Source organism: Leptinotarsa decemlineata, unplaced genomic scaffold (genome assembly GCF_025532065.1).
Source record: "Leptinotarsa decemlineata unplaced genomic scaffold, Ldec_3_MD MMD2_tig00026307_RagTag_RagTag, whole genome shotgun sequence".
Lineage (NCBI taxonomy): Eukaryota > Metazoa > Arthropoda > Insecta > Coleoptera > Chrysomelidae > Leptinotarsa > Leptinotarsa decemlineata.
The window spans coordinates 16,466,389-16,492,918 of NW_027412681.1; the positions used below are offsets into that span (position 1 = coordinate 16,466,389).

The window sequence follows — 26,530 nt, forward strand, 5'->3', positions numbered from 1 at the left end:
ATGTGTTGAGTATATTGATGATAATTGTATATAACTCACGTTCCATATTATGATCAGTCACTGGTTTGGATGTTGAAGATTTTTGACCTCCTGATGGGCAGCATACTTTCGGTAAGGTTCCTTCAAAACCACACTGGGAACGTCTTAGGTAATCCGCATCTTGAGACTTGATAGGTCGCTTTTCTAAGAGAGCAAATAAACTTGGACACGAACTGATGACCTTACAGTCCCCATTCTCGTTCCTAGGAGTGAAACATGAGTCGTAGGATTCTGTAATGAAAACATTAAATTGGTATAGATGAACATGACCTGGAATCTCGCGAAAAAACTGCTTTCAGTGTACCTAGGAGAGGTTTGTTCCACTTTACTTCTGTTCCATTCGGATTATGTAATTCAGCACAAATGCTATGTAGACTCATCGACTCTATATTTGGTCCCAAATATGAACCAAATATATTTACCTATATTCATGACATAATAGTTATTTCTTCTACATTCGATGAAAATTTGGTTTCATTGGCTGAAATCAGAGATCGCTTAAAAGATGCTGGTCTTACAGTTAACTTGAAGAAATGTGAATTTCTGAAGCCATCGTTGAAATATCTTGATTTCATAGTTGACGCAAATGACATTCGAACAGATCCTGATAAAGTCGCCACGATGGTCAACTACCCCTGACCTAAAACGGCAACGGAAGTGAAGCGTTTCATTGGTTTATGTTCGTGGTATCGGCGTTTCATTAATAATTTCTCTACTTTAGTTTCACCGATCAATAATCTACTAGCTGGAAAACGTAAGCGACAACCGATATCATGGACAGAAGAAGCTGAAGATTCTTCTATCAAAATAAAAGAAGCTCTTATTTCGGCTCCTATTTTATGTAGCTCAGATTTTGATAAACCATTTGTGATACAGACAGACGCCAGTGACACTGAAGTGGGAGGTGTTTTATTACAAAATAAAGACGGCGTTGAAAGGGTTATCGCGTACGCTAGTCGCTCACTATCTCGCAGCGAAAGGAATTGCACAGTCACCCAAAGAGAACTTATGGCCGTGATTTTCTCTATAGAGACATTCCGCTCTTATGTGGAGGGAACCCGATTTACGGTGAAAACGGTCCATCATTCATTGCTTTGGTTAAATAATTTGAAAAATCCAGCAGGAAAACTAGCGAGATGGGCTGTCAAGCTAAGGCAATTTTCATTTGTTTTAAAGCACCGTAAAGAGTCATCAAATGTCGTGCCGAACGCCCTTTCTCGTATTTATTCCGATGTTCCTGAAAGTGCTCTCATGGAAATTCCTTCAGACTCCTTGGACGTTTGGTATATTTCTATGAAAGGCAAAATATCCAATGATCCGGAATCATATCCACAATGGAAAATTGAAAATGGAAAAGTTTTTAAGCTTATTCCTTCCCGGGTTCCTGTCAAAACTAATTCTAAGGAATGGAAATTACTGATTCCCAAAGGGCAGAGGCCAGAAGTTATATATAGCTGTCACGATACACCCACTAGTGGCCACTTTGGGTTTTTTAAAACTTTGTCAAAAATTCAAGAGCTGTATTATTGGCCGAAAATACGTGGAGATATTTTGAAGTATGATGGGCATTGTACAACCTGTGCGTCTCAGAAAATTTCATCTGATTCTAGAATGGGCTTGATGGGTGCGGATAAATCAGTAAACTTTCCGTGTAGATCATAGCTGCAGATTTGATGGGTCCATTCCCTCGATTGAAAAAAGGGAATACCCACCTTCTTGTTATAGGAGACTGGTTCACCAAATACGTTATTTTACACCCTTTACGAAAAAGCCACTGCTAAAAATATATGTAATTTCGTAGAAAATAATGTTTTTCTTGTGTTTGGGGTTCCGCAGTTCTTTATAGTGGATAATGGTTCACAGTTCGTAGGTTCAGAATTTAAAAATTTGGCTAAGAAGTATGAAGTTCAGACAATTTGGTTCAATGCACGATATCATCCGCAATGCAATTTTGTCGAACGGATGAATAAGACAGTTGGTACAGCTATCAGGTGCTATGTTGACGATCACAAGGAATGGGATTTCACTAGTTCGGACTTCCATTGTCTACTATATAAAATGATTTGAAATCCCTGAAACAAGTAAAAAAGAATAATTAAAAAAGAATAGTTGAAAATAACAATTATATTAAGCAACAATAAACCTGAAATGAAATGATAGTGAAATAACCTACAAGTAAAAATATAATAATTGAATAAATAAAAATTAAAGGAATGAAAAAAGAAAATAATAAAAATACAAAAGTGTAGAGATTCCAAGTCACGTTAGTTCACGACGTTTCGATTGTTGGTATCTACAATCGTCTTCGGGTGATGACTGGACTGATTCCTCCGAGAGATGACTATTTTATAGGTCGTTGAAATACTTTCACTTTCTCTACTTTCCATTTTCCGCTTCACTGATTCCGTGAGAGATGACCGTTTTGGCGGGAGTTGGTCATTTTTCGTTTGATGATGGGTTTCCATATGTTTCGTATATCTACGCTGGCCTGGCTGAATACGTTGTTGGACAACATGTATGCGGCTTCCTTGAATTTTCTCCTGAACCAATGTTCCTCTCTGTGCAAGATCTCAGCTTGGGACCACTCGATGTTTTGTTGATGGGTCCAAACATGGTCTGCTATTCCTGATTTGCTGGTTTCTCCTCGCTGTGTGTGCTTCTTGTGCTCGGCAATGCGAACATTCAATGGCCTCTTAGTTTCACCAATATAGGATTTTCCGCACTCACAGGGTATCCGGTAAATGCAATTCTTGGAATCGCAGTCCGCGTTTGGGGGCCTAGTTTTCGTGAGGCTGCTACGGATAGTGTTACCGGATCTGAAACAGGTTCTAATGTTGTACTTGGAACCAATTCTTCTTATCCTCTCCGATGATCCTCTGATGTAGGGAAGTGCAAGCACTGGTTGTGACGGCTTCTCTTCCTTGCGAGGCTCCTGCTGTCTTTTCTACCATCGCTTTGGAGTATCCATTCCGCTGAAGATCATTTTTGATGATGTCTAGTTCCTTGTCGAGACCTTCCTTTGTATTACAGAATTGGTTCCAAGTACAACATTAGAACCTGTTTCAGATCCGGTAACACTATCCGTAGCAGCCTCACGAAAACCAGGCCCCCCAAACGCGGACTGCGATTCCAAGAATTGCATTTACCGGATACCCTGTGAGTGCGGAAAATCCTATATTGGTGAAACTAAGAGGCCATTGAATGTTCGCATTGCCGATCACAAGAAGCAAACACAGCGAGGAGAAACCAGCAAATCAGGAATAGCAGACCATGTTTGGACCCATCAACACAACATCGAGTGGCCCCAAGCTGAGATCTTGCACAGAGAGGAACATTGGTTCAGGAGAAAATTCAAGGAAGCCGCATACATGTTGTCCAACAACGTATTCAGCCAGGCCAGCGTATATATACGAAACATATGGAAACCCATCATCAAACGAAAAATGACCAACTCCCGCCAAAACGGTCATCTCTCACGGAATCAGTGAAGCGGAAAATGGAAAGTAGAGAAAGTGAAAGTATTTCAACGACCTATAAAATAGTCATCTCTCGGAGGAATCAGTCCAGTCATCACCCGAAGACGATTGTAGATACCAACAATCGAAACGTCGTGAACTAACGTGACTTGGAATCTCTACACTTTTGTATTTTTATTATTTTCTTTTTTCATTCCTTTAATTTTTATTTATTCAATTATTATATTTTTAATTGTAGGTTATTTCACTATCATTTCATTTCAGGTTTATTGTTGCTTAATATAATTGTTATTTTCAACTATTCTTTTTTAATTATTCTTTTTTACTTGTTTCAGGGATTTCAAATCATTTTATACATATAGTAGACAATGGAAGTCCGAACTAGTGAAATTCATCACGAAACATTGTCAATCACCTTCAAACAAAAGAAATGGGATATCGAATATCCAAAAATAGCACACGCAATAAATACCGCCAAACATGAAGTTACGGAATACTCCCCCGCTTTTTTGAACTTCGCTCGACATGTTCCACTTTCGGGGCGATATTATGGAGAAATACAGTCTACGTCTGATATTGAACTGCTTCCGGGAAGTAGGAATACCTATTGTTCAGAATTGAAGCTCTTGGCAGAAGTGTTTTCGGAGGTCCGTCAAAGCCTTCACAAGGCTTATGAAAGAAACGCTACACAATATAACTTACGTAAACGAGATTTTTCTTTTGAGGTTGGGGACAAGGTTTGGAGAAAAAATAAAGTGCAGTCGGACGCGACTAATCAATTTTCCGCCAAATCAGCTCCCAAATACATCATGTGTACTATATCGAGAAAAATTTCCAACATAGTTTATTCACTAATAAATGCCGATGGTTCGCCAGGCGGCAATTGGCACATTGAGGACCTGAAGCCATACTTCGGTTCAAATTCAGATGTGTCGATGTAAATTTGTACAGTAGCTCTAGACGTTAATATTACATTATTAAACATTGTCACCAGTGACTCTATAATGATGTATAAATAAAATTTGGTATGTAAATAAGTAGATATAGGTAAAAATAATATGGCGCTATCGCTCAATTATTGACTGGTTACTTGTGTGAGACTGACCTATTTTGGACTCAAATAGTCCAAAGAACTATTTTTATTTTTTTGGAAGGGGATGGTGTAGCATTCGAAAATGCTACTACATTTAAAAGATTACTTGAGGTTCAACAAAAAATTTCATAGGTATCTCTATGAAGCCGAAAAGGTATGGAAAGCGAAATTAATGTTCAACTTTTCAAGAATGGATAGCGCTCAGGAACGTTCAAATACAGTCCACAGTAACGATAAACTTTTTGAATGCAATGTTGATTGCCTTTTTTATTCACGAAAAATATTCCAGTTATAAATACAGTCAGAATTTTGTTTTTTATTTATGATAACAATTCAAAGATAATGGTGTCAATCAGTGATTGACAAAAATCGAATTAGTTAAACAAAATCACAACCTGCTCCCTTTTTTGTAAGTATTTCAGTTGCCAGTTTTCTATTGTAAATACTTATTTCCGTTCCCTCTTTTTTTAAGATTTCATAAGTGAAGTTGAAGTTGTGGAATCTCTACTTCCGAATTGTAAGGAATAAAAAGTCTCTCGTTAATTTTTTTGAAGTTTTAAACTTCCTCCAGTGGGGTGAGTAGCAAGGATTTTGTTTTTTCCTATTAATCATTCCTCGTAGGTTGTAGGGACGGTTACACAGTAGTACAGGATCTCCGTGGATTGGAATTATTGATACTCAGTAATTTGCAATTTGTTCCTGCTGAGGATCCCTTGGGCTGTTGTTTTTTAGAAGGAAGGCGGAAATTAAACCCAACCCAGATTTTATGTTCATCAGAGTCGCTTGTCCAGGAGTAATAGGCCAGATATATTATTTTTAAATAAATTCAATTTTCTTTCATGAAATTATCAATTTATATGTTTTGTGAACTAACACACAGTACTGGGTGATCGCAAGGTGAAGATCTGTGCAAAAATTAAAAAATGGTATTGATCCCTTAGGATAAAATATTACTGGTAACTGTATTCCTGAACAAGAACTTTAATTATAGCCGATTAATTGGACTCCGAATAGTAATTGTTTGATCCCGTTTATATTTTCAGGTTGCTCAAGTGAATGCAATATTTTTTCAATTCATAATGTAGTTTGTCACCCTGGCAGGGCGAACTTTGAACTCTGATTATTGCATTTAGCCAGGTGGCGCCCATTACATAATTTTGTACTGTTCTCAGTCAGATGTACACTCAAACGCCTTCGACCTTAATTTTTGACCACCAAGACGAACAGCTGCCGGAGCTGCACTTTATTTCCAACTGAGAGGAATAAACGTTGCATCGTAAAGACAAAACATAAGCACAAGCACAAGAAAAATCCGCAAGACGCTCTCAGAACAGTGCCTATGGAAAAGTAGTGATTCACATTGGATTTGAATTGCTGGAGATTAAATTCATTTGGAAAAACGTTCTCAGGATGTTTATTCCATGTCAACGCAGTTCTCCAAATGAACGAGATCTTAAGCTGTGGAGTTCGAGGTGTACTGAGTTGAACCTCAAAACGATGAGCAGCCACAGGTCGTCAGGTATTTCTGATATGTTCCGCTCTTGGTGGAATCGAATGTGCCAAGTCACTTGAACACCTTCCGTGGAATTATCTTTAGAAGATAGACAAATCTACAATCTTTCTCAGATGTTCCAAACTATCGAGGTTGCAAGTGATGTTCGTGCCTCCAATCAAGCAAATGACTTTTTTCTGGATGGAATCCAGCAGCTTCAGGGTATGCCTAGGAGTGGGGCTCCATACATGAGAACAATACTTCAAGGAAGGTCTGATCTGAGTTTTATGAACCATCAAAAGTTGCTGAGGTGTGTACAGTTTTCTGGTTCGGAACAGTGTTCTAAGCTTTTGAGGAGCAGCCTTTGCAATTCCAGCGACATGATTGTGCCAAGACGTATTGGTGTCTATTTTAATCCCCAACAAAATTATCGAAGCACAAAGCGGAATTGTCTGTCCTGACATCATTATATCCGGTTCAGAGACATTTATCTTTTTGGAGAAAACCGAATTGAACCTGAGTACTTTCACCGCAATTTGAAATCACCCCTAGATCCCCATTGAGATATGCAACCTCCTGCTGCCGGTGACGATGTGCCTCTGTAGATGATGTCCTGGAATCCAAATGGAAGTGTGCTCTCGTCAGCCAAAAAATATATTGGATTATCGGTTTTTTCAATGAGTCGTTGATATACAATGAAAAGAGTATTGGATCCTAGGAGAAAACCAGTTCTGATTTTTTTCAAGTACAAAACACACGCACTACAGGAAAATCCTTAAGGCGCTCTTGGAGCGGTGCCTATGCGAAAGTAGTGATTCATATTGGATTTGGATCGCTGAAGCTTGAATACATTTGGAAAAACGTTCTCAGTATGTTTATTTCACATAAACGCAGTTTTCCAGATGAAAGAGTTCTTAAACAGTGAAGTTCGAGGTGTACTGAGTTGAACCTCAAAACGATGAGAAGTTTCGGTGCGTCGCGAATTTCTGATATCTACCGTTCTTGGTGAAATCAAATGTGCCAAGTCACTTGAACACCTCACGTGAAAGTATGTATAGAAGAGAGATGAATCTCCAACCTTTCTTCAATGTTCCACGCTATCAAAGTTGCACGTGATATTCGCGTCTCCAATCAGGCAGATGGCTCTTTTCTGGATGGAATCCAGCAACTTCAGGGTATGTTTGGGGGCAGAACTCCATACATTAGAACAATACTCCAAAGAAGGTCTGATCTGAACTTTATAAAGCATCAAAAGTTGCTGAGGTGTGTACAGTTTTCTGGTTCAGAACAGTGTTGAGGTGTTTCAAAATTCGCCTGGCTAAATTGTCGATTCTAGTGTGGAAATGGTGGGTGGTGTCTTTCTCAGAAAATCGACTGTGGAGTGGGGCGCAAATTGGCCAACTAGTAGATTTGTTTTTTCTATGGCTGTAGTTGCAATTGAACCATCCGCTTCTGTTAGTGTTGAAACTGTGGATTTTGTTAATTTTTGGTTAAAAGGATCAGCTACCAATCAGGAAGATCTAGACCCGATGGATCTAGGATTTAGACACCTGAGAAAGTTGGTAATTCGACATTCTTTTTCAACATTTCAGTCAAACTTTGAAATATGCGAAAGCGCGAAGTTTTTTGTTTTTATTGTTAATTTCGTATCTTTGTCTATCAATAACGAATCTTACGTGGACAATTTCTACTTTTGTAATACTTTGGTTGATTTTCAGTTATGGAATATCATTGACTTTTGTAATAAGTCAAATATGTTAGGGACTGATTCTTCCAAGGGATCAAACTGAGTAAAATGCTTCTTTTCACTTCAAAATTACGTTTTCTACATCAACTCCATACGTTTCAAAATAAACTTTTTTTAAGACTGAATGAGATTCCACAAGATACTTTTTGGTTCTGTTGAAAGTATTATGATACTGTAATCGAAATGAATTGAGGATTTAGGAAGGATTAGTGTGGAATTGAATGAAATGTCTTTCACAGGATTTCTACACAATACAGTGAATGAGAGAGGTAAAATTTCACTTACGTGGAAAACTGTTATCATGTTGTAAGTAACACGATTTTTGCGACTTTTTTATATATTGAAGAATGAATTAGTAACATGATTATTCAACTGCTGTATATATCAGCATAATTAGGTACAAATAAAAAAACATTCAACCCAGAGTTAGCAAACTATCAAGGATATGAACTGATGATTCATATTCATAAACTAACAACCGGAAATGAAACATTATCAAACAATGAAAGTTCAAGTTTTTGATAATCAGGGTAATTGATGCAGTAAAAAACATTAAATATTCATGAACGCCTCCAGATATCAAAAACGAACGAACAATTGTAATCAAAATGACATATAAAGTTTCTGTTTCGAAAAAATTTCGTCGTGCCTTTGACAATTTTGAAATGAGCTAATACTACAGCTAATACCAAAACGGACATTTAAATATAATGGAAAAACACTTGGGCGATCTATCACCACAGATGATAGTTGTTAAACTTCCACCTGCAACCTAGTTTCTGACCAATGCCTTCTCATCAGTAAGATTATCCTCTTAATCCTTATGAGGGAAGGTTTCATACAAACTCAAATCACAAAGGTTTGTGTAAATTATCAAACTAGAGTTGCAAACAAGTTACTATGTAATACCTTGTACATCACACCGGATGTACATGAGGTGATGGGTTCAATTATATTCCAAAGAATTACATCTCAATAAATAAATATACCAATTCAATTATCTGTCTCAGAAATTGTTTATTTCTGTTCATTTTCGTCTAATTGGAATAAAATAATATTAATTGTATTGAATAACCCTTGTATTGTATTGAATAAAATAATATTAATTGTATTGAATAACCCTCGAGAACATTTTCATTTATGTAGGTGTAATACTCGTGGTATTTACATGTTTTTCTCATCAACGGTACACTACACTTTTTCGGACTGTACAATCCCCATGGATTCTTTCAGTCCATTATCACATTCAGGTTAATTATGCATAGAGCATTTATAATTCCTTCATCAGAGAAGGCTTCTTGAGAAGAAATGAAAAACATGGAGCAGATCGCATCTAATAACCATATTCCAGTCAACTCAATTGAGAAAATCATCTTCAATAAAAACAAAAAATTGATCATGAATGAACCATATCTAAAACATGAAGAACCTGAAGAAACGCAGATATTTGTTCTTTTAGATGAGTTGTTTTACAGCCAGTCTTCAAGTATGCCCTCTTACTATATGTGACGTTTTTTTCTTATACGAGGAGTTGCGGGATTCGGATATGCGGTTGGTTACGTCGTTCAGGACCAGATGGGGCGATGCCAGTCTTCAGTATGCCCTCTTACTATATGTGACGTTTTTTCCTCATACGAGGAATTGCGGGATTCGGATATGCGGTTGGTTACGTCGTTCAGGAGCAGATGGGGCGATGACAAATATGTTGTTTGTCATTCTCTTTAGACTAGTTTAAGGAATGATGCTCTGAAAGGAGTTCGATTTTCAATTAAGGAAAATCATAGACTTCATGTTGATGATGGACACTGCCTTGCACTGATGAGGAGCAAAATAGCCCGAAACCGGTTTGCAAGTGTATTCCAATGATTGAAAATCGATTCCGGCAGTTGTATCACCAACAGCATATGCAGGAAATAGCCATATAAACAGATCAGTTCAAACCAAAAAGTAGCATCGCAAGCTACTTCGAAGACTACTGCTAACAAATGTGTGATTATCAGTTGAGCAGTTTATTTTTGAACATGCGCTCTTGCTCGATTGCAATCCAATCGAGTATGATGACTCTAGTAATATGGCTGCGGGAATTCCCGTTTGCGTTATTCAGATTTTTTTTACGTTTGGACGGAAAGTTCGAATGATTCTTTGGCCTTACTTTAGAACATATTACACCAATTCATTACGAACGTATTCACATAACGTAAATCGAAAATTATCATTTCAATAATTTCAATAAATTGATGGATGTAGCCGTTACTATGTGGTAGGAGATCATGATGAAAAGAGAAATGAAAATTTCTATGTTTTTTACAGGGAAATGAAAGAGAAATGAAAATTTCTAGGTTTTTTACCACTTTCATTTGTAACTAACGTTACTGCAGTTTCGTCCTATATGGACATTTTCAAACTTAAACAATAAACTTGTTCAAGTTTGAAAATGTCCATATAGGACCATATGTAACGTTAGTTACAAATAAAAGTGGTGAAAAACATAGAAATTATCTTTTCTCTTTTCATCATTTTTCTTCAATAATTTCATTTTTAGAAGTGACAGTTTGAAGAATAGTAATTTTGAAGAAAGAACATTTAAATCTAAACCTATGAACCTTCAAATAAATCTAATATTTGAACACATGAATGTACTGGATGTACAGTTTAAAACAAAATTTCATACAACTTCAAATTATTTATTTCAATATTTGAATTTCATTCTCTAGAAAAATGTAAATAAATTTGAAATTTGAGATAAACTATTGATATACTAGGACTAGAATATTTGAACGCGTTAGTTAGTGTCCATGCGCCTGCATAGACACTGAAACAAAACTTTTCATAAAGAGTAAACAAGAATACACAGAAATTTCTTTCAGATACAAACTGAAAAATACTCTTTCGAAAGAACGACTTTCACATCAACATTGACATACATGAAAGAAAAAAATTATTTCGAAACGACTACTTTCATATGAACATTGAATTACGCAAATAACTTTTTCCTATTCAGTTAGTACTACAAACATGCGTAATGTAATTAAAACAGATGTCATTCTAGAAATGCTATACGATGTATGAAAGAGTATTGCTATAAAATGTCACTACTGCGGAACACTATCACTTCAATGGTGTACTTCAAAGTTTCGGGACAGGACACTTGCGGTCTTCGTATAAAGCTTTGTTGAAAATCTACAAATACGGTGAATGTTTGTTACACTTTTTCTCTCTATTGATTGAAATATGCATATGTTGAAAAAATGAATGGAAATTAGTGTCGAAATATCTAAATTAAAGAATCTGTAAATGAATACGATATGATCAGAATGAGCAAAATTGGTAATTTCAAACATTGAAAGGAAACACTCTAAATCGAAATTTCAGAACAGTTTCAAATGGATTCAACTACGTCAAAGATTCTGATAATTTATGTTCAGAGTATAAACATACATTAACTCCATTCATATATTTATAAAATATTCAACTTTTCTGAGAGAATAAAGTTTTTAGTAAAAAGCAGGCCATTCTGAGTCATTTAACTTATTGTCAAATTTCACGCCAAATATCATTTCAAATAACAATTTGCAATACCGATGTGGTGTAAAGGTATATAATGTTTTCAAGTTTTCAAGATCATGTTCAAACCTAACGAAAACCAATATTTTGATAAGTACTGTTGAGACCTGCCAGACTTTCATCTACATCTAATACATTTCAGCCTCAACCTACAGAAATTAAAGTTATACTGTGGGTTTATTTAAATCTAATTCGATTCAATCTTGAATCGAAGAAACTTCTATAAAATGAAATACATCCTCACAAAGCAAATGAATGACATATCCCCCATGACTAATTTTTATGAAATAATTCGAAATCACTGACTTACAAGTCTTGGCCGTTTGCTAACTGATGATTTGAACTTGAACAATTGTTGTAAAGATTTTACTGCAAGGCAATTAGTCGAAACCAGAGCTCAAAAACAACGCAGACAGCTAGCCTAGCACAGTGCTGCTGAGCTGGGATTACGACTGCGTTGTTTTTGGGCTGTAGTTTCAACTAGGCACTTCAAAATTTCATGGATAGCTAATGAAAGTTATAGGGGTTCACCCCTTTAACTTTTTTCTTTCTCCTGGTATCATGGATTGATTGGTTCAAGAAAAATTTTGTAGCTATTTTAGTTTCACAGAAACTCACCCCAACTTTGGAATTTCAAATGGAACACCCAGTATATTTATATATTTTTGGATTCAGCAGTTCATTCCACTCATAAAATGCCTATTCTGGTACTAAAATACTGTAGATCACTATTCATTTCCGAAACTAAATTTTGTCTATGCATGGTGTAAACATGGTCTATGCATATACGTGTAAACGTGATACCAGGAGAAAAAAATTATAATAGGAGCGAGCCTGAATCGGTGTATAGTGCGCCTACATAATTCATTATTAACTGAATGTACAATTCTCAAGACAGGTCAATTTTTGGTTTTTTGTTTCACAGTCTTCTTGACAATATTCGAGTAATGACGTTATAACCGGTTTTTTCAATAGATTAGCCTAAGTATTTGTTTTTTAATTCAGGGTGCTATTCGCTGAGCTGATTTTAAGAATGTTTCGTCGAATGTAACTAGTAACTATAAAATTCATTATTTGCCGTTTGTGCAGGAGAGGGGCGTGTGGAATTATATCCAGGAACATCTTATTAGCTATGTTAATAAGAAAACATGTTCAAGATATTCAAATCATCTTTAAAAAAAATCATATATTCAACGAAAATTTCGAAATTTCACATATAGAAAATGAAGGTTAAAAGCTGAGTTATTTGAAAGCAATGGAAATTAATAAATTTAAAAATTCAAACATTCTAAAGAATGGATTCGAATAGATCAGCACTATTGAACTTGTTCTCTCAAAAAGCGATAATCTATTATTATGTAATCATAATTGAAGATGTACCTTAGGTATATAAAATTTGAAGATGTTTTAGGTAATTTGATAAAGTGAGTACCTAAGTAGGTGGTCTCAATTGTGATTACGTAGGGTATATAAATATCAGTTTGAGAATGAACTTGCAGTACCTAATTCGGTACGAAGAAGCCACTGTGTTAGCGAAACATGCCATATATTTCTTCAAATAAAGTTTGTAGAGACCAAATCATAAGGTGTAGTTTATGAAATTACTATGGATCTTCATCAAGTAACGGCCGAATCAATCAAAAAATTTTATTGACTATAATACAATATTCAATATCTAAGGTTAGGTTAGGTTAGGTCAAAAGTGAGTGGGTCTATTCGACCCTCCATCGCAACCCGCAAGGGTTTATTGTGGCTCACACCTATTCACACTCGACCAAATAAATCCAGCTTCTTAAGGAAGCCGATTAGTTTGTATGGTGAGGGTGTATTACTCCACAGAATAATTATTGTTTTGGAGAAAACAGTTAATCTAAGTCAAAAATCTATTGTTGTTGCATAAACCAAGGCTTTTATTATTTGCATATTTATTGATTGTATCAGATTTCTCCACTGGATAAACTTCACAATATTGGAAAATCATTGATTCTAATGAAAAATTCATGTATATTCGACATGTTATCAAATTCCTTCGTATTGATAATATTAGAATATGGTCATCCCTAACCGATCTTATAGAGAAAACTGAAATCATCGAAAAATATGGATTCGAAAATGATATTCGACATCAATGCCAGTGACGTATAAAATTCAAAAATTTCTTTATTCATTTTTGAAGTTGCAATTCACATGACAGTACCATACGTCAAAAATTAGAGAAAGGAGTATTTCAATTCACTACAGTAATCCAACTCAAAAACTAAAACTCTGCAATCGGCAATATATGGTGAAAAACTTGGAGGTGGACTTTACTAAACATCCTGTGTATAACGAATGTAATATTTCGCGAATGAAATGCACTTTTCGCAGCATTCAATTACCAATCGTTACATTATATGCTTGATTCTCATAATACTTACATATTAGCATTTGTTTAAAATTGACAAATGATTACGGTATTTCAATCTCATATTTCATGTAAAAGCATGTAGGTACCTAAATGAATGAAAGTGAATTCCACCTTAATGAATTGAAAAATCATTATGTTTTTATTGTACCCAAAAACAGAGTTCTGGGGTCCATTCGTACAAGTATCAATCGTCTACCTTATTATTAAAAATTATGGCTTCACGAACGTATCTATCTGATCACTCCTCAACAAGCTAATCGATAAAACAAAAACTTACGTGTATAACACACATTAAATAGTCCAAAAAGTATGACAACACTTCGAAATAGTCCAGTATCACCCATGTTTATTCCTACTTCCACAACAACTGAAAGCAAATTAGTGAAACATTATTATTACAAACAAGTTTACGAGTCGGTTTCTTGATGACCCATCTGATCTTTCGGTCTATCCGTTGAAATCGTGAATATCGAGCCAGCCTTGGGAATACCAGTGTTTGGGAACGAACTTGCTTAGTGGGAAATTAATATAGGTACGTATGATAATGAAATTAGTGACGTATCAAGATTGTAGTTTGTGTAAACTGATCAACTAAGGAAACTGACAAACCAACTGATTGACCACATAGACTCATAAACTGCGCCTGAAACGGTGGGATGTGAGACAGAATACAATTACAATAATCCGTTATAAAACATGAAATGAATTAATTTACAGGGATTTTCACGAGGGCGATTTATATCGAAATTTTTCCAAAGTGAATTCTCATATGGGGGTCACCCCGTTGAAAATGATTATCGCAAATAACCAATATCATTCACATTGAAACGCACATCATAAAATTTCATTACTAATATTTTTATTATACTTTATCCAACGTTTTTCCAAAATAAAATCAAATCTAAATTCGATATGTCATCGTAGATAAATAGAATAATGTATAAACGTTAGTAAATTATAATAAAATTTCAAAATTTTTAGTGGATTACTTTCTCAAGAAATGAAATTAAACTATTCAAAGAAAGATCAGAATATGTAAAAAATGAATAGAGTTTCTCATGACTCTTGAAGGCAAGTGTTGAAGGCAAGTGATACGTTTCCTTGATGAAACTGTGGAACTTGGTGAGAGGTAAGAATATAACAACTATGAACTAGTGCCTCATACTAACCAACCGGCTACTCTCTGACATGACATCTATGTAACTCAATTTATAAGGGATCACGCATATTTTTTCTCTTTGCTTCAATATTTTTTAGATTATTGAAATTTCATACGTGAGTATGAATGATGATGATCGAAAAATTTTCTAGATGCGTTTCGTCAACACCATAGCTTCATAGGTAGTAAAAAAGGACAGACACACTGGAATACAATTCTTATATACAACAGAAGTATCTTACCGATTTCCGGAGACACAAGGTTTTCGGTTCCCTTCTGAAACTGACCCACTCTGTTTGGATTCTAGCCCACCTCTATGGGACTCTATGGTGAAGCGAGTCCGGAAGAGTGATATTAGTTGTTCAAGCATCTCACTATTTCATCTAGTACTGCAAGGCATCTAAGTAAATGCAAGATGAGCTCATACGATGTTGTATCAAATGCCTTGAGGTGATCGATCCAGGCCATGGAGATGTTACGCTTATATTGTATCGAGTGCTGCGTTACACATCTGTCGATGAGCAGGTTCTCTTTACATCCAGAGACCCCTCTCCTCGACCTTCTCTGCTCATATTTCCGTTTGAATATTCGGGCAACTGCGGTGAATATCCGTGTGCATAGCGTGCTCGTAAACCACTTATTACACGAAAATAATTATTGTTATCGGTCTGTGATTCTCAGAAATCGGCAAATCATTACTATTATAATTGTTATTACCTAAGGTTGCGCTGCCAACCCCTATTCTACGAAGCCCGAAGGAGCAGCATTATCAACCATCGACACCGTGAAGAAATTGATACTTGGATCCAAAAATCATGTGCCCTAAGCAAGCGCAGTGAGCCAAAAATGACAGCCTTCTGCATTTGTCAGGCTAATATTTCTGCCTCAGTGCGGCAAACTGGCATGATCTTGAGATTCGAGAGTAAAGAGAGCAACATTCCACCAAGGACTCTAATAATCAGAACAACCATTTTGTAAGAGTGGAATGGATAGAGTTTGTGGAGCATGAAGAAAAAATCTTGATATTTTATGCGTTTTGCCCTGAGTTTATTGTATAGGTTTGAAAATGTCCGTATAGGATGAAACTACAGTAACGTTAGTTACAAATGAAAGTGGTAAAAAACATAGAAAGTTTCATTTCTCTTTTCTTCGTTTTGCTTTTCGGACGATATTTGTCTCATCAGGAGCTTAAAACTCTACGTCTGATATTCTCTTGCTCTAATGGTCGAGAAGAACTACATCAGGCTTATCAGCTTGTATGAGCCTGAGGATACGGAACAAATAGTTTCAATGAATTCGGCACTTCTCGTTCCCCACAACGTGTATTAGGCGGATTAGGCTTTCAGGCACCTCGCAGTAGGCCCTGCACCTTTTGAAGAAACCTCTATATCCATTACTGAGGTAGACTGAGGTGTTGAAAACACCGTGGTACGTCATGATGGACACTATGCATTGGCTTATCCTTGTGTTGCCGAAGAAGTGAAGTGATCTCTGCGACTTTTATATGGGCTTTTTGCTGAAATGATACCAACTCATTAACAGAGTTTTGATCACCTTGTTAACTGTCGAAAACAAAACCGAGTTCATCAGCTGCTCGGGCAGCTGTCCTGAAGAGAAATGCTCACATTACTGCGCTCTCATGGTCGCTGATCATCCAAACCCCTGACAACTTCACAAGTTCCATCCAGTACCATTGTGTCAAGTATACACTCCAAAATAAAAAGTTCACGGCCTTTCTGTTGTCAGGGGAAGTACAACCGTGGAACCTGGAGGTTCATAATTTTTCGGGTCTTTACGTCAAGTTGATACAGCTCCTCTGAGTCCACTTCACTACTCAAAAATTAGTACAGTAAGATTGGAACGGCAAGCATATTCATTGCAGCAACTTCATTCTTTCCCGATAGTTCCGATGACCAGCTCTATCGGAGTTTGTGCTGATACTTGCCGTGCAGTGAGTTCTTCACTACTGTTAACTCATGTGAGTGGCGTTGTTCCATCTCGAGGTAAGTATACATCTCTCCGCCATCTACGAGTTTCACATCCTCTCCGTAGTCCATGCATCGTCATAGTTTGAGATAAACAGTTACATATTATTATCTTATTTTTCAATCCAAATTTGCGCTGGTCAGGCCCTATCCCTCGAAGCCCCGATACATTCTGGATGGCATCAACAACAAACGACTACTCCCTACACCGTGTGGTAAGTGATCATTGGGTGCTCTGTCCGCAAATTTCGAAATAAAAAATCTCGATATTTCCTTATCTTTCATAATCAGAAAATAATTTACCAAACCGGTTATGGAAAACTTCCAAAGCCGAATGTTTACCTTAATGCGTTACTTGCCTCTAAAGTTGAGAAGTATGTAGAAACTGCCAATTTCACAGTAATTTCATTTGAAGTTGATGAAGTTAAATTTTCTCCACAAACCATTATATTGAAATCCTTTGGATCTAGACAAATACGCAAATTTCAACTGTAGCTTCCAGCCAGTCAGTTGGTTCATCTATTTTTTGCGTGATGCTATGTTGCTCTAGGCCATCTGATGTTGTTTTTTGAGAATGCACTATTTGAAAAGGGGAAATTCACGTACTGGTTTTACCACTGGTCAAGCATCTGAAATGATTTTTTAGTATTTGTTTTTTTTTTAACACACTGTATCTAAAACTATTTTTTCGAACTGATGAATAGTCAGATATCTCAGAAATATTTGGCACTATTGCATTATTATTGTAACTGAAATTTGTTCTTGCAATAAGATGAAAATCTAATCATGATTTCAAAAAGCCCCTAATTTTTTTTACTCAACATGTAAAAATAAACAGAAAGAGAAATATGACATATTTGACTTTCAAACTTGATTTTCTCACTGAATGAAATTTTAGTATATAAATGGGAAAAACGTGTGTTGTTACAAGAAACTATGTTACTTTCATCAAAATGGATTTTCTTCAACATTACAGAGGTATAACGTTGGTTATGGAATCTGTATTTAAGTACGGTGTAACGTATAGTCTACAAAACTCTCCAAACGCTGGACAAGAAAACGATGGATGTTCATATCCACATTTTCCACATTCTCCAAAAGTCAGTACTTGAGATCGTCATTTTGGACTCCACACGTAAGCTTGCAATTCATTGCGTTATTCTTCAATGTAGTTAAAACGTTTTTGGGAAGTTTTTTCTACAGCTTATTTCCTGATAAATACTTGATTATATAATAAGATTTTTTGTGGGAAAAAATCATTATAATCATTATAATGCCTTGAACTTTTTTTCCTCATCAGGCGTGAATAAAAATGTATTTCACTCGTATATCATTGTGAAACTTTTACTTCGACGAAATTTGAATCGGTTGAATGTTGTAAAAATACTGTATGTAAAAAGGAAGGAAGTAAACTCCAGCTTTTGTTGTGGGGTATATAAATAGGTTTTTTGAAATTTTGCTGTCCGAACTGTTATTGTGGTAAAACTACTTTTGTAATTCTGGTTACAACAAACGGTTTGATTGATTTTCTCTAATTATTTAGGATAGTTATCAGTCATCAAAATTGGTAAGAATTGTAAGTTCCTCTGTAAAAATATCTGTGGAAAAATAAAAAAATCGTGTTTTGAATTTATCGCAGAATCAGATTCACCGAAATGTGTAACTAATAACAATTCAAGAGAACTATACGAATTTCCTCGTGAATTGACAAACTCTCTTACAAAAACGAAGGGTTACTTGCACCAGTGAATGAGCAGGAAAAGAAGATGTCTCACATTCTGGAAAAGTGGTAGAGGTTCAGACGAATTCATAGGAAATGCAACTCTTTTTGGAACTCCCAGCAATTAGCACAATAAATATATCCAAAAACTATTTCGTTCGAATTTTATGAAATTGAACTACGAATTTCAATACTTCATCAAGTCCAGAATCACTATGGTGAAGTACTTTTTTCTATAATTTCTCAAAATTGGCTCAGATAATACCTCATTTCTGATTTTAGGTCATCAAATTCTGTAGGAAATCCACAATTTATTCCGGTAAATAAATCATTATGAAACCCATTTTATGAAAACAGTTGATAAAAAATGCTTCTAAGGACTCCAGAAATTTCATCAGAGATAAAAATTTGTATGTTATTTGTATATCTCAAGGAGTGTGAAATGCAACATCTCACAAAGTTGAGTTGCCTACTCCAGAGTAAACCTGTCAACAGGTAATTAGTAAATTTATGTATAAGAGATAAATATTTCCGAATATTCATCTCTCCCAAAGTATCTAAACAATAGGTTGCCGAAAAGCAACTACTTCCTTGGTTAATACCTCACTGGACATTGAATTATATCGGACAGACATTTATGTCAGATACATCGCAGAGGTTAGTATTTCAGATGCTTTTGGTTCATTCAGCAACAGAAACACGCTGAATTCAATCGAATAGATCACCTACAGACCGGTTTCGAGGTATTACCTATCACGCGTGGAGAAAAGATCCGACCTAAAAAGCAGTGTGCTTCGGACTCGATTAACTTCAATACAGTTCCACTACATGTATGAAACTTTAGTCCAATAGGAGGATTGTTGACCAGTAGTACCTCCATCTCGTGTCTCGTGGTACATCCCATGTACCAATTCTCTAACAGAAACCAAAATAAGTCTGGAGACTGTATCTAGGGGAGATATTAACGTATCAGTGAATAAATATTTGGAAACGAAATCCCAAAACATTCATCACTCCCAACATACCTACAAGTAGGTTTTGGTGAATGCATGTCGGAAAACAATTACAACCAAAGACATTTATACAAGATACAAGAGGTAAGACTTGCAGATGCTTTTCATTGATTTCTGTTAGACAATTGGTATAGTCGAAGTAACGTGTATTGTGAATAGTTAAAGCTATCGGCATCTCAAAGGCCATAAAACCAACATATGGTAATTCAGCTGCCAACTAGTCCACGTGGACTGAAGAATTGGCGGTTCGTATTGGATAATTTTTAATAACCGAATTTTATGATTGGCTGAGGAGTCATAGAATTAAATTTGAAGTCATCTTACGGTGACGAATAGAATGTGGGGATGAGTATCGCCGTTGTGTCGTCAATGTTCATTACAGGAACTGATCACGATTTGAGTGTTGAAATTCGATATTTGTGAAGTTATAATTACTTAAAATTTTTGTTTGCTTGAAATGTGGCGTCCTTGGACAAGTACTAATAGTAATAACGAGTGTAATAACAACGCAGACTTTTTCCTGTGTAGTGATTCCAACAGCGATTGTGAACAATGCGAAAATGAGATACCAGTGAATGAGATTCGGATGCATTTGAATAATAAAACACAGAGAGTATATTTCAATGTATATAAGAATATACATCTGAAGTTTGGTTTCGAGGGAAACAAACTATTACAAGGAATATCAGATTTGACCGAAATTCCTTTCTCAACTGTACGTAAAATAGTCAAAAACAAACTTCATGAACGCAAGATGCTATCCCTCACGGGATTACCAAAACCTTTAAATGTGCATGTAATGACATCATTGATAAAAACATTATACGACTGTTACAAAAGCAATGAGATTCCTACAACTGAAATCATAATGAAGAAATTGAATACTTCCGGCCGTAACGTGAGCTGCTGTGACATAATTGGATAAAAAAACTAGGATCTAGATTTAAAATGATAAACAAACGTCAAGCAGTTACGGAAAGCAGAATAGTGGAATAACGTAACAAATACTTAAAACAAATAACTAACGGCAAAATTTCTATTTAGACGAAACTTGGTATGACACTCACGACACAGTTACGAAAGGGCAAACAAAGGATCGCGACTAAATAGTGTGTGAATGGCAAGCAGTGAATAGAAATATTTTGTGCTCCTAGTAAATATTAAAATTCTCTAAGAATTACTACTGCTACGAAAATTCTGTAAACAGGTAGTTATTGAAAATCAAGTGCGATCTTCAATTTGGTGAAGTCAGAAAATAATTGAGTATGGTAATTACAAGAGAAATCGCCGATGAAATCAAAAACGCAGTGAATTCAGCACTGAATAAATGTTTATCAGACCAAACATTCATAAAAACCCTGGCAGATACCGTATCCAAGGCTGTCACCGAATCTATTAATAAAAACCTCCAACAGTTGGAACAAAAAGTGACTGAACTTAGGAAAGAAATGAATCAAAGAAAACAACATAATGACACACAATTGAAAATACTAGAAGGTTCGCTGAAGAAAATTACTGGTGAAAATAAATCTGACAATATGGAACAGGAAATGGAAAAAAATAATTCACGAATTTTCAACTTACAAGAAAACACTCAAGAAAATACTCGTCAACACATTATTACTTTCTTCTGTTCCAAGCTGGCCATCAGTCTAGAAGAAAAGTATATAGACCTCTGCTCCCGGATTGGAAAGGATGATAATATAAGAAAACCGAAAGGAATATTCATGAAGCTCAAGAATTTCGACAAGAGACAGGAAATATACCATGAAAAGAAATTATTGAAAGGTACAGGCGTCATCATAAGAGAAGATCTCACAAAACTTCGTGTCGAGATGTTAGCAAAAGCCATCGAGAAAACATCTTTGAGAAATGTATGGACTGAAGGTGGAAAAATATTCGTTAACATTGACAATAAGTTTATTATTATTAGACATAACGATGACTTTCGTAGAGTATTTCCACAGTAGCGTATATGTAAACAGTATTTTATTTGCTAGGGGCTAAAAAAACGGTATTTTGTTTCGAAATCTGAACTATAATTTCCTCTTTTTATATTATATAAACTTCCTTTTCAGATCTCTTTATTTTGTAATTTTTTTTTTCTTATTTTCTTTCGTCTTATGAAAAATTCAATGCTGGAACTCTTGGACATCCTTGATAACCAAAATAAAATAAAAACAAAAGTTTTCTCTACCTCTATCAGTATCTTCCATCTCAATATAAGAAGTATTAACAAACATTTGGATGAGTTACTTGTGTACATCGAAGGAATATCGGATAATATAGATGTTATTATACTTTCTGAAACATGGAATGTGACTTTTCTATTCCTAATTACACAATCAACTACAACGAATCGAAAAGAAATCAGAACGATGGTTTAATAATTTATGTTAAAGATACAATTGCTTCAAACGCGTTCTTAACCCCCATAAGTGAAACAAATCTATTAAGAGACACATTACCAGTCTTGAATACAACAATTGGGATAACTGCGTTATATAGACCACCTTCAACAAATACTCAGTTGTTTCAAGAGGATTTGAAAGCATACCTCTTAACTTTGTCAAAATGCGAAATTAAAATTTTCATGGGAGACATTAATATAAATTTTAATAAGAAGATCTCAACAAGTCAATGATTATGTCAACATTTTAACAGAAAATGGTTATCTTTCATACATAAATGAATCAACTAGAGTAACCAATGAATCAAAGAGTAATCTGGATCACATTTTTGTTAGAAACTGTACAAACTCTAAAAATTATTCTTTCAACTCATCAGTTATCGAAACCAGTCTATCTGATCATTACACAACTTCAACGTTTATCAAAACGTTAATCAAAATAATAAAGCTTCATGAACCATACGGGAAAATATCACTATTAAAAAAATTGACTATGAAAAATTAAAGGGCATCCTAACCAATGAAACATGAGCCGATGTTTTACAATGCGAAGATTCTCAAAGTTCATATGATAATTTTATCGATAAATTGAAACAATATGTGAACCGAGCAACTAAACATCAAGTTATATCAAAAAATAGAAATTATAAACTCAAACCGTGGATAACTCGGGGTTTGATAAACTCGATAAAAAATAGAGACAATATGAAAAAAAGGTTGAAGAATAACTATTCAGATGAGTTCAAAAATGATTTTACTGAATATGGAAATAAATTAAATAAATCAATTGAAACAACGAAAAATCAATATTACAAACAGAGGTTACATGAAAACTCAAGTAATTATAAAAAGACGTGGGAAATAATAAATAAAATCACGAATAAAACGGTAAAAAAAGAAACAATCACCTCTATCAATATGTTAGGTTCAAATGGTGAAGTTTTATCTAACAACAAGATGAAAGCTAACGCATTTAATGATTATTTTGTAAACGTCCGAAAAGAGATGGCTAAAACTATCAATAAGCCTGATAATCTTCCGGAAGACTTTTTAATGACAAATCTATAGGGCCTACGATACTTTTAGATCCAGTAACAGAAATCGAAATATTCAACATTGTCTCCAACATGAAAAGTAATTGTACTCCAAGGCTTGACGAGATACCAGCGAAGCTAATAAAAATCATTTATCGGTATATTGTAAATACCTTAGTAAATATTATAAACAAAATATTCAAAACGGGTAATATTCCAGTGCAATGGAAGGAATCAGTAGTAACTCCAATTTATAAAGCAGGAAGTAAAAACGAATTTCAGAATAACCGACCCATCTCTGTAATAAGTAACTTTGCAAAAATATTTGAACATACCTTAAAAAATCGATTGGTTGAATTTTTCGAATTCCATCATGTGATAACAAAAAAACAATTTGGTTTCATCAGTTACTCGAACACTGAAAAAGCTGTCATTAATTTTATGAAAACCGTAACCGACTCTTTGGAAAATTCCGATAAGTGCCTTGCAGTTTTTCTAGACTTAGCTAAAGCTTTCGACACGGTAGCACATGGCGAGCTACTGAACAAATTATATATAGGTACAGCATTCGTGGCCCAGCGTTAAACATTTTGCAAAATTATTTATCGAACAGAAAACAAACCGTTAAAATTGACAAAGAATTTAGTTCCTCAAATGAAATCACAATCGGTGTTCCACAAGGTCCAGTATTGGGGCCGATTTTATTTTTAGTTTACATAAATAGTATTAGCTATATAAAATCGGTTGATAATCTTATTTCATATGCAGATGACACGCCGATCATTTTTTCTGGCAAAACATGGCAACAAGCATATCAAACAGCATCAAATGGTTTGAAAAATATCCAGATATGGCTAAACTACAATCTCCTCAGTTTGAATTTGATTAAAACCAAATTCGTTTGTTTCACGCTTCTCAAAAACAATCAACCAATTGACACTGCCCGAAAAATACATTCCTCTGAATGTCCACAAAAGAAGCAATGTGATTGCCCTTCGATAAAAAAAGAGTCAAAGTTAAAATATCTTGGTGTAGCTCTGGATCAGCATATGAGATGGGACGAACATACCATATATGTTACAAAGCGACTCCGCCAGCTCACTCACAAAATGTAGGTATAATTTGAGAGAAATATTAAACATTGAAAATTTAATGACGGTATATAGATCTTTAGCAGAATCGGTTATTAGGTATTGTAACTCCGGGTGGGGTGGCACATTTGACTGCAACCTGTACAGCCTCCAAGCCATGCAAAATACCATAATCAAAATAGTTCTTAGGAAAAAAAAACTCTACTCAACAGAACAGCTCTATAAAGAAACCAAGTTATATAACATAAGATGTATTTATATTTATCACTGTCTTATATGAGTGTATAATAATAAACATCTTTACTATAGCGAAAAGATAAAAATACTAGATCTATCGAAAATTTAAATGTAGTAATTCCCATGTTTGAAAAAACTCATACACAACGAACAATTTTCTATTTCGGTCCTAAATTTTACAATTTACTAGATCGCAGTTTGAAAGAAAACCTCTCATTTAACAAATATAAAACTGGTATAAAACAATTCATCAACCTTAACTATCTATCACTAGTGAAGTTACTATGAAGAATAAATATGGTTGATTGAAAGTCAGTTGTGTATATGGATGAAGATTGACATATTATATGTTTGTACGTGTGTAACTTGTGTATGTATATAAGTTCATATGAACGAACCACATAAATATGAATAAAGACATGGATCCTTGCCACGTCAACCGCTCCGAAGAGTGAAATGTAAGATTAGAGAAAAAAAATTAACAAGATAATGAATCATAAATTAGAGAAGGCGAAACAAGTAAGAGAAAATAAGGTAAAATAAAAAAAATAATCCCAAAGGAAAAAGAATTATTCATTGATTGAATTTTATCATTTCCTACAAGAATTCAACTAGACAGAATGTTCATTTTGATATCTGTATATTAATATGTTTAATATAATTACCATTCATTTTATTTACCTAATGAAAATCCTAAATTATTCCAAGGGGATGCACAAAACAAGCTCCTCGAGTGCTTAGGAGAACCCTTGGGATAATGAAGGATAACTGTTATAATAATGTTTGTTTATGTAGTATCTTGTTAATGAAATAAAATTGAAAATAAAATTGAATTGAATTGAAATTGAATCATTGGGCATTGCGGAGGAAGTAAAGGATGGGTTCCGAATTCATTGAAATTATGTGCAAAACACCTTGAGGACTGCAATGTTGCAATAAGAACATAGAAGCTGATATTTTTTAAGAATGGTTTGAAAACATATTGATCCCAAATTTGGATGCGAATAGTGTAATAGTTCTTGACAACGCTTCCTATCATTCGCGACTACTAATCAATGTACCGAATAAAAATTCGAGGAAAGATGAAATACAAAGTTTTTCAATATATATAACAATTTATATTTTGAAGATAACTATACCAAAAACCAAAAAAACATTTGAAAAAGTGTAGGCCCTTGAGAGTATTGCTGAAAAGTGTATATATATACAGACCGGTTTAGAAGTATTACATCTGATCAACTGAAAAAAAAATGTAGAACAATTTTAATAATAAATGTAAAAATGTTGAATTCAAAATATATAAATTACCAAAAGAGAAAATTACCTAATTCTAAAAATGTTCTAAACCTACACCGAACTAATTTAGTGTGAATATCGGAAAGCACTATTTGTCTTTGAAATGTCAGTTAATAATTCAATGTCACTGTGATTGCAATCTAAATTTCTGTTATTCAAAATTTGTTTCAATTGTCCCGTTTTTCGATCTTGAACAATTTTTTTTTCATATATGCATATATGTTACTTGAAGAGGTATCGGTAAATACCTGGTTTTCCCCCAATGTTGGTGTGTGGTGTGAGTTTTCTAACCTTCGGAGCTGGATCTCGGAAATCAGATTGGAATTGGGTTTATTAGGTTGTTTTCACTCAATTTACTTTTACTTATTTATATTCAATACAATTACATACAATTTATAACTTTTCTTTATAATATTTTTCAAATTTCCGGAGACAGAAAATTAACGTGGCGTTCGCCTTCGTCGCCTTGAGAAGAATCCTGTTGTTAATAAAAAAGTTAAAAATCTCTTTCACTTTCCTTAGTTACCACCTCCCAATTTTCATAACTACAAATTTTCAACTTCAATATCAGAAAAATTATCTATTCTATGATTTTCATATTTGTTCTTAAATTTAGATACATTTTTACTTAACAATTATGTACAGAAATGAATAACCTCACTTATGTCTATACATGAATACTCTTCAAAAGCATCAGTTGATGTCCGTATCTAAGAAAATAGTCTATAAAAAATCCCAAATATTTACAATTAGTTTATTATGTCTTA

General features: G+C 34.7%; 1 protein-coding gene across 1 annotated transcript in view; it reads right to left on the reverse strand.

The window, feature by feature from the left end:
• LOC111513576 (CLIP domain-containing serine protease HP8) overlaps positions 1 to 14,322 on the reverse strand; it is a 33,067-nt gene extending 18,745 nt beyond the window's left edge. Inside the window, exons 1-2 of the mRNA XM_074181193.1 lie at positions 14,096 to 14,322; positions 40 to 270 (exon numbers count right to left, since the gene is read on the reverse strand). Of these exons, the coding sequence (XP_074037294.1) occupies positions 40 to 270; positions 14,096 to 14,162 (298 nt within the window). The 5' untranslated portion in view covers positions 14,163 to 14,322. The remainder of the gene's footprint in view (positions 1 to 39; positions 271 to 14,095) is intronic.
• Between the last annotated feature and the right edge of the window lie 12,208 nt (positions 14,323 to 26,530).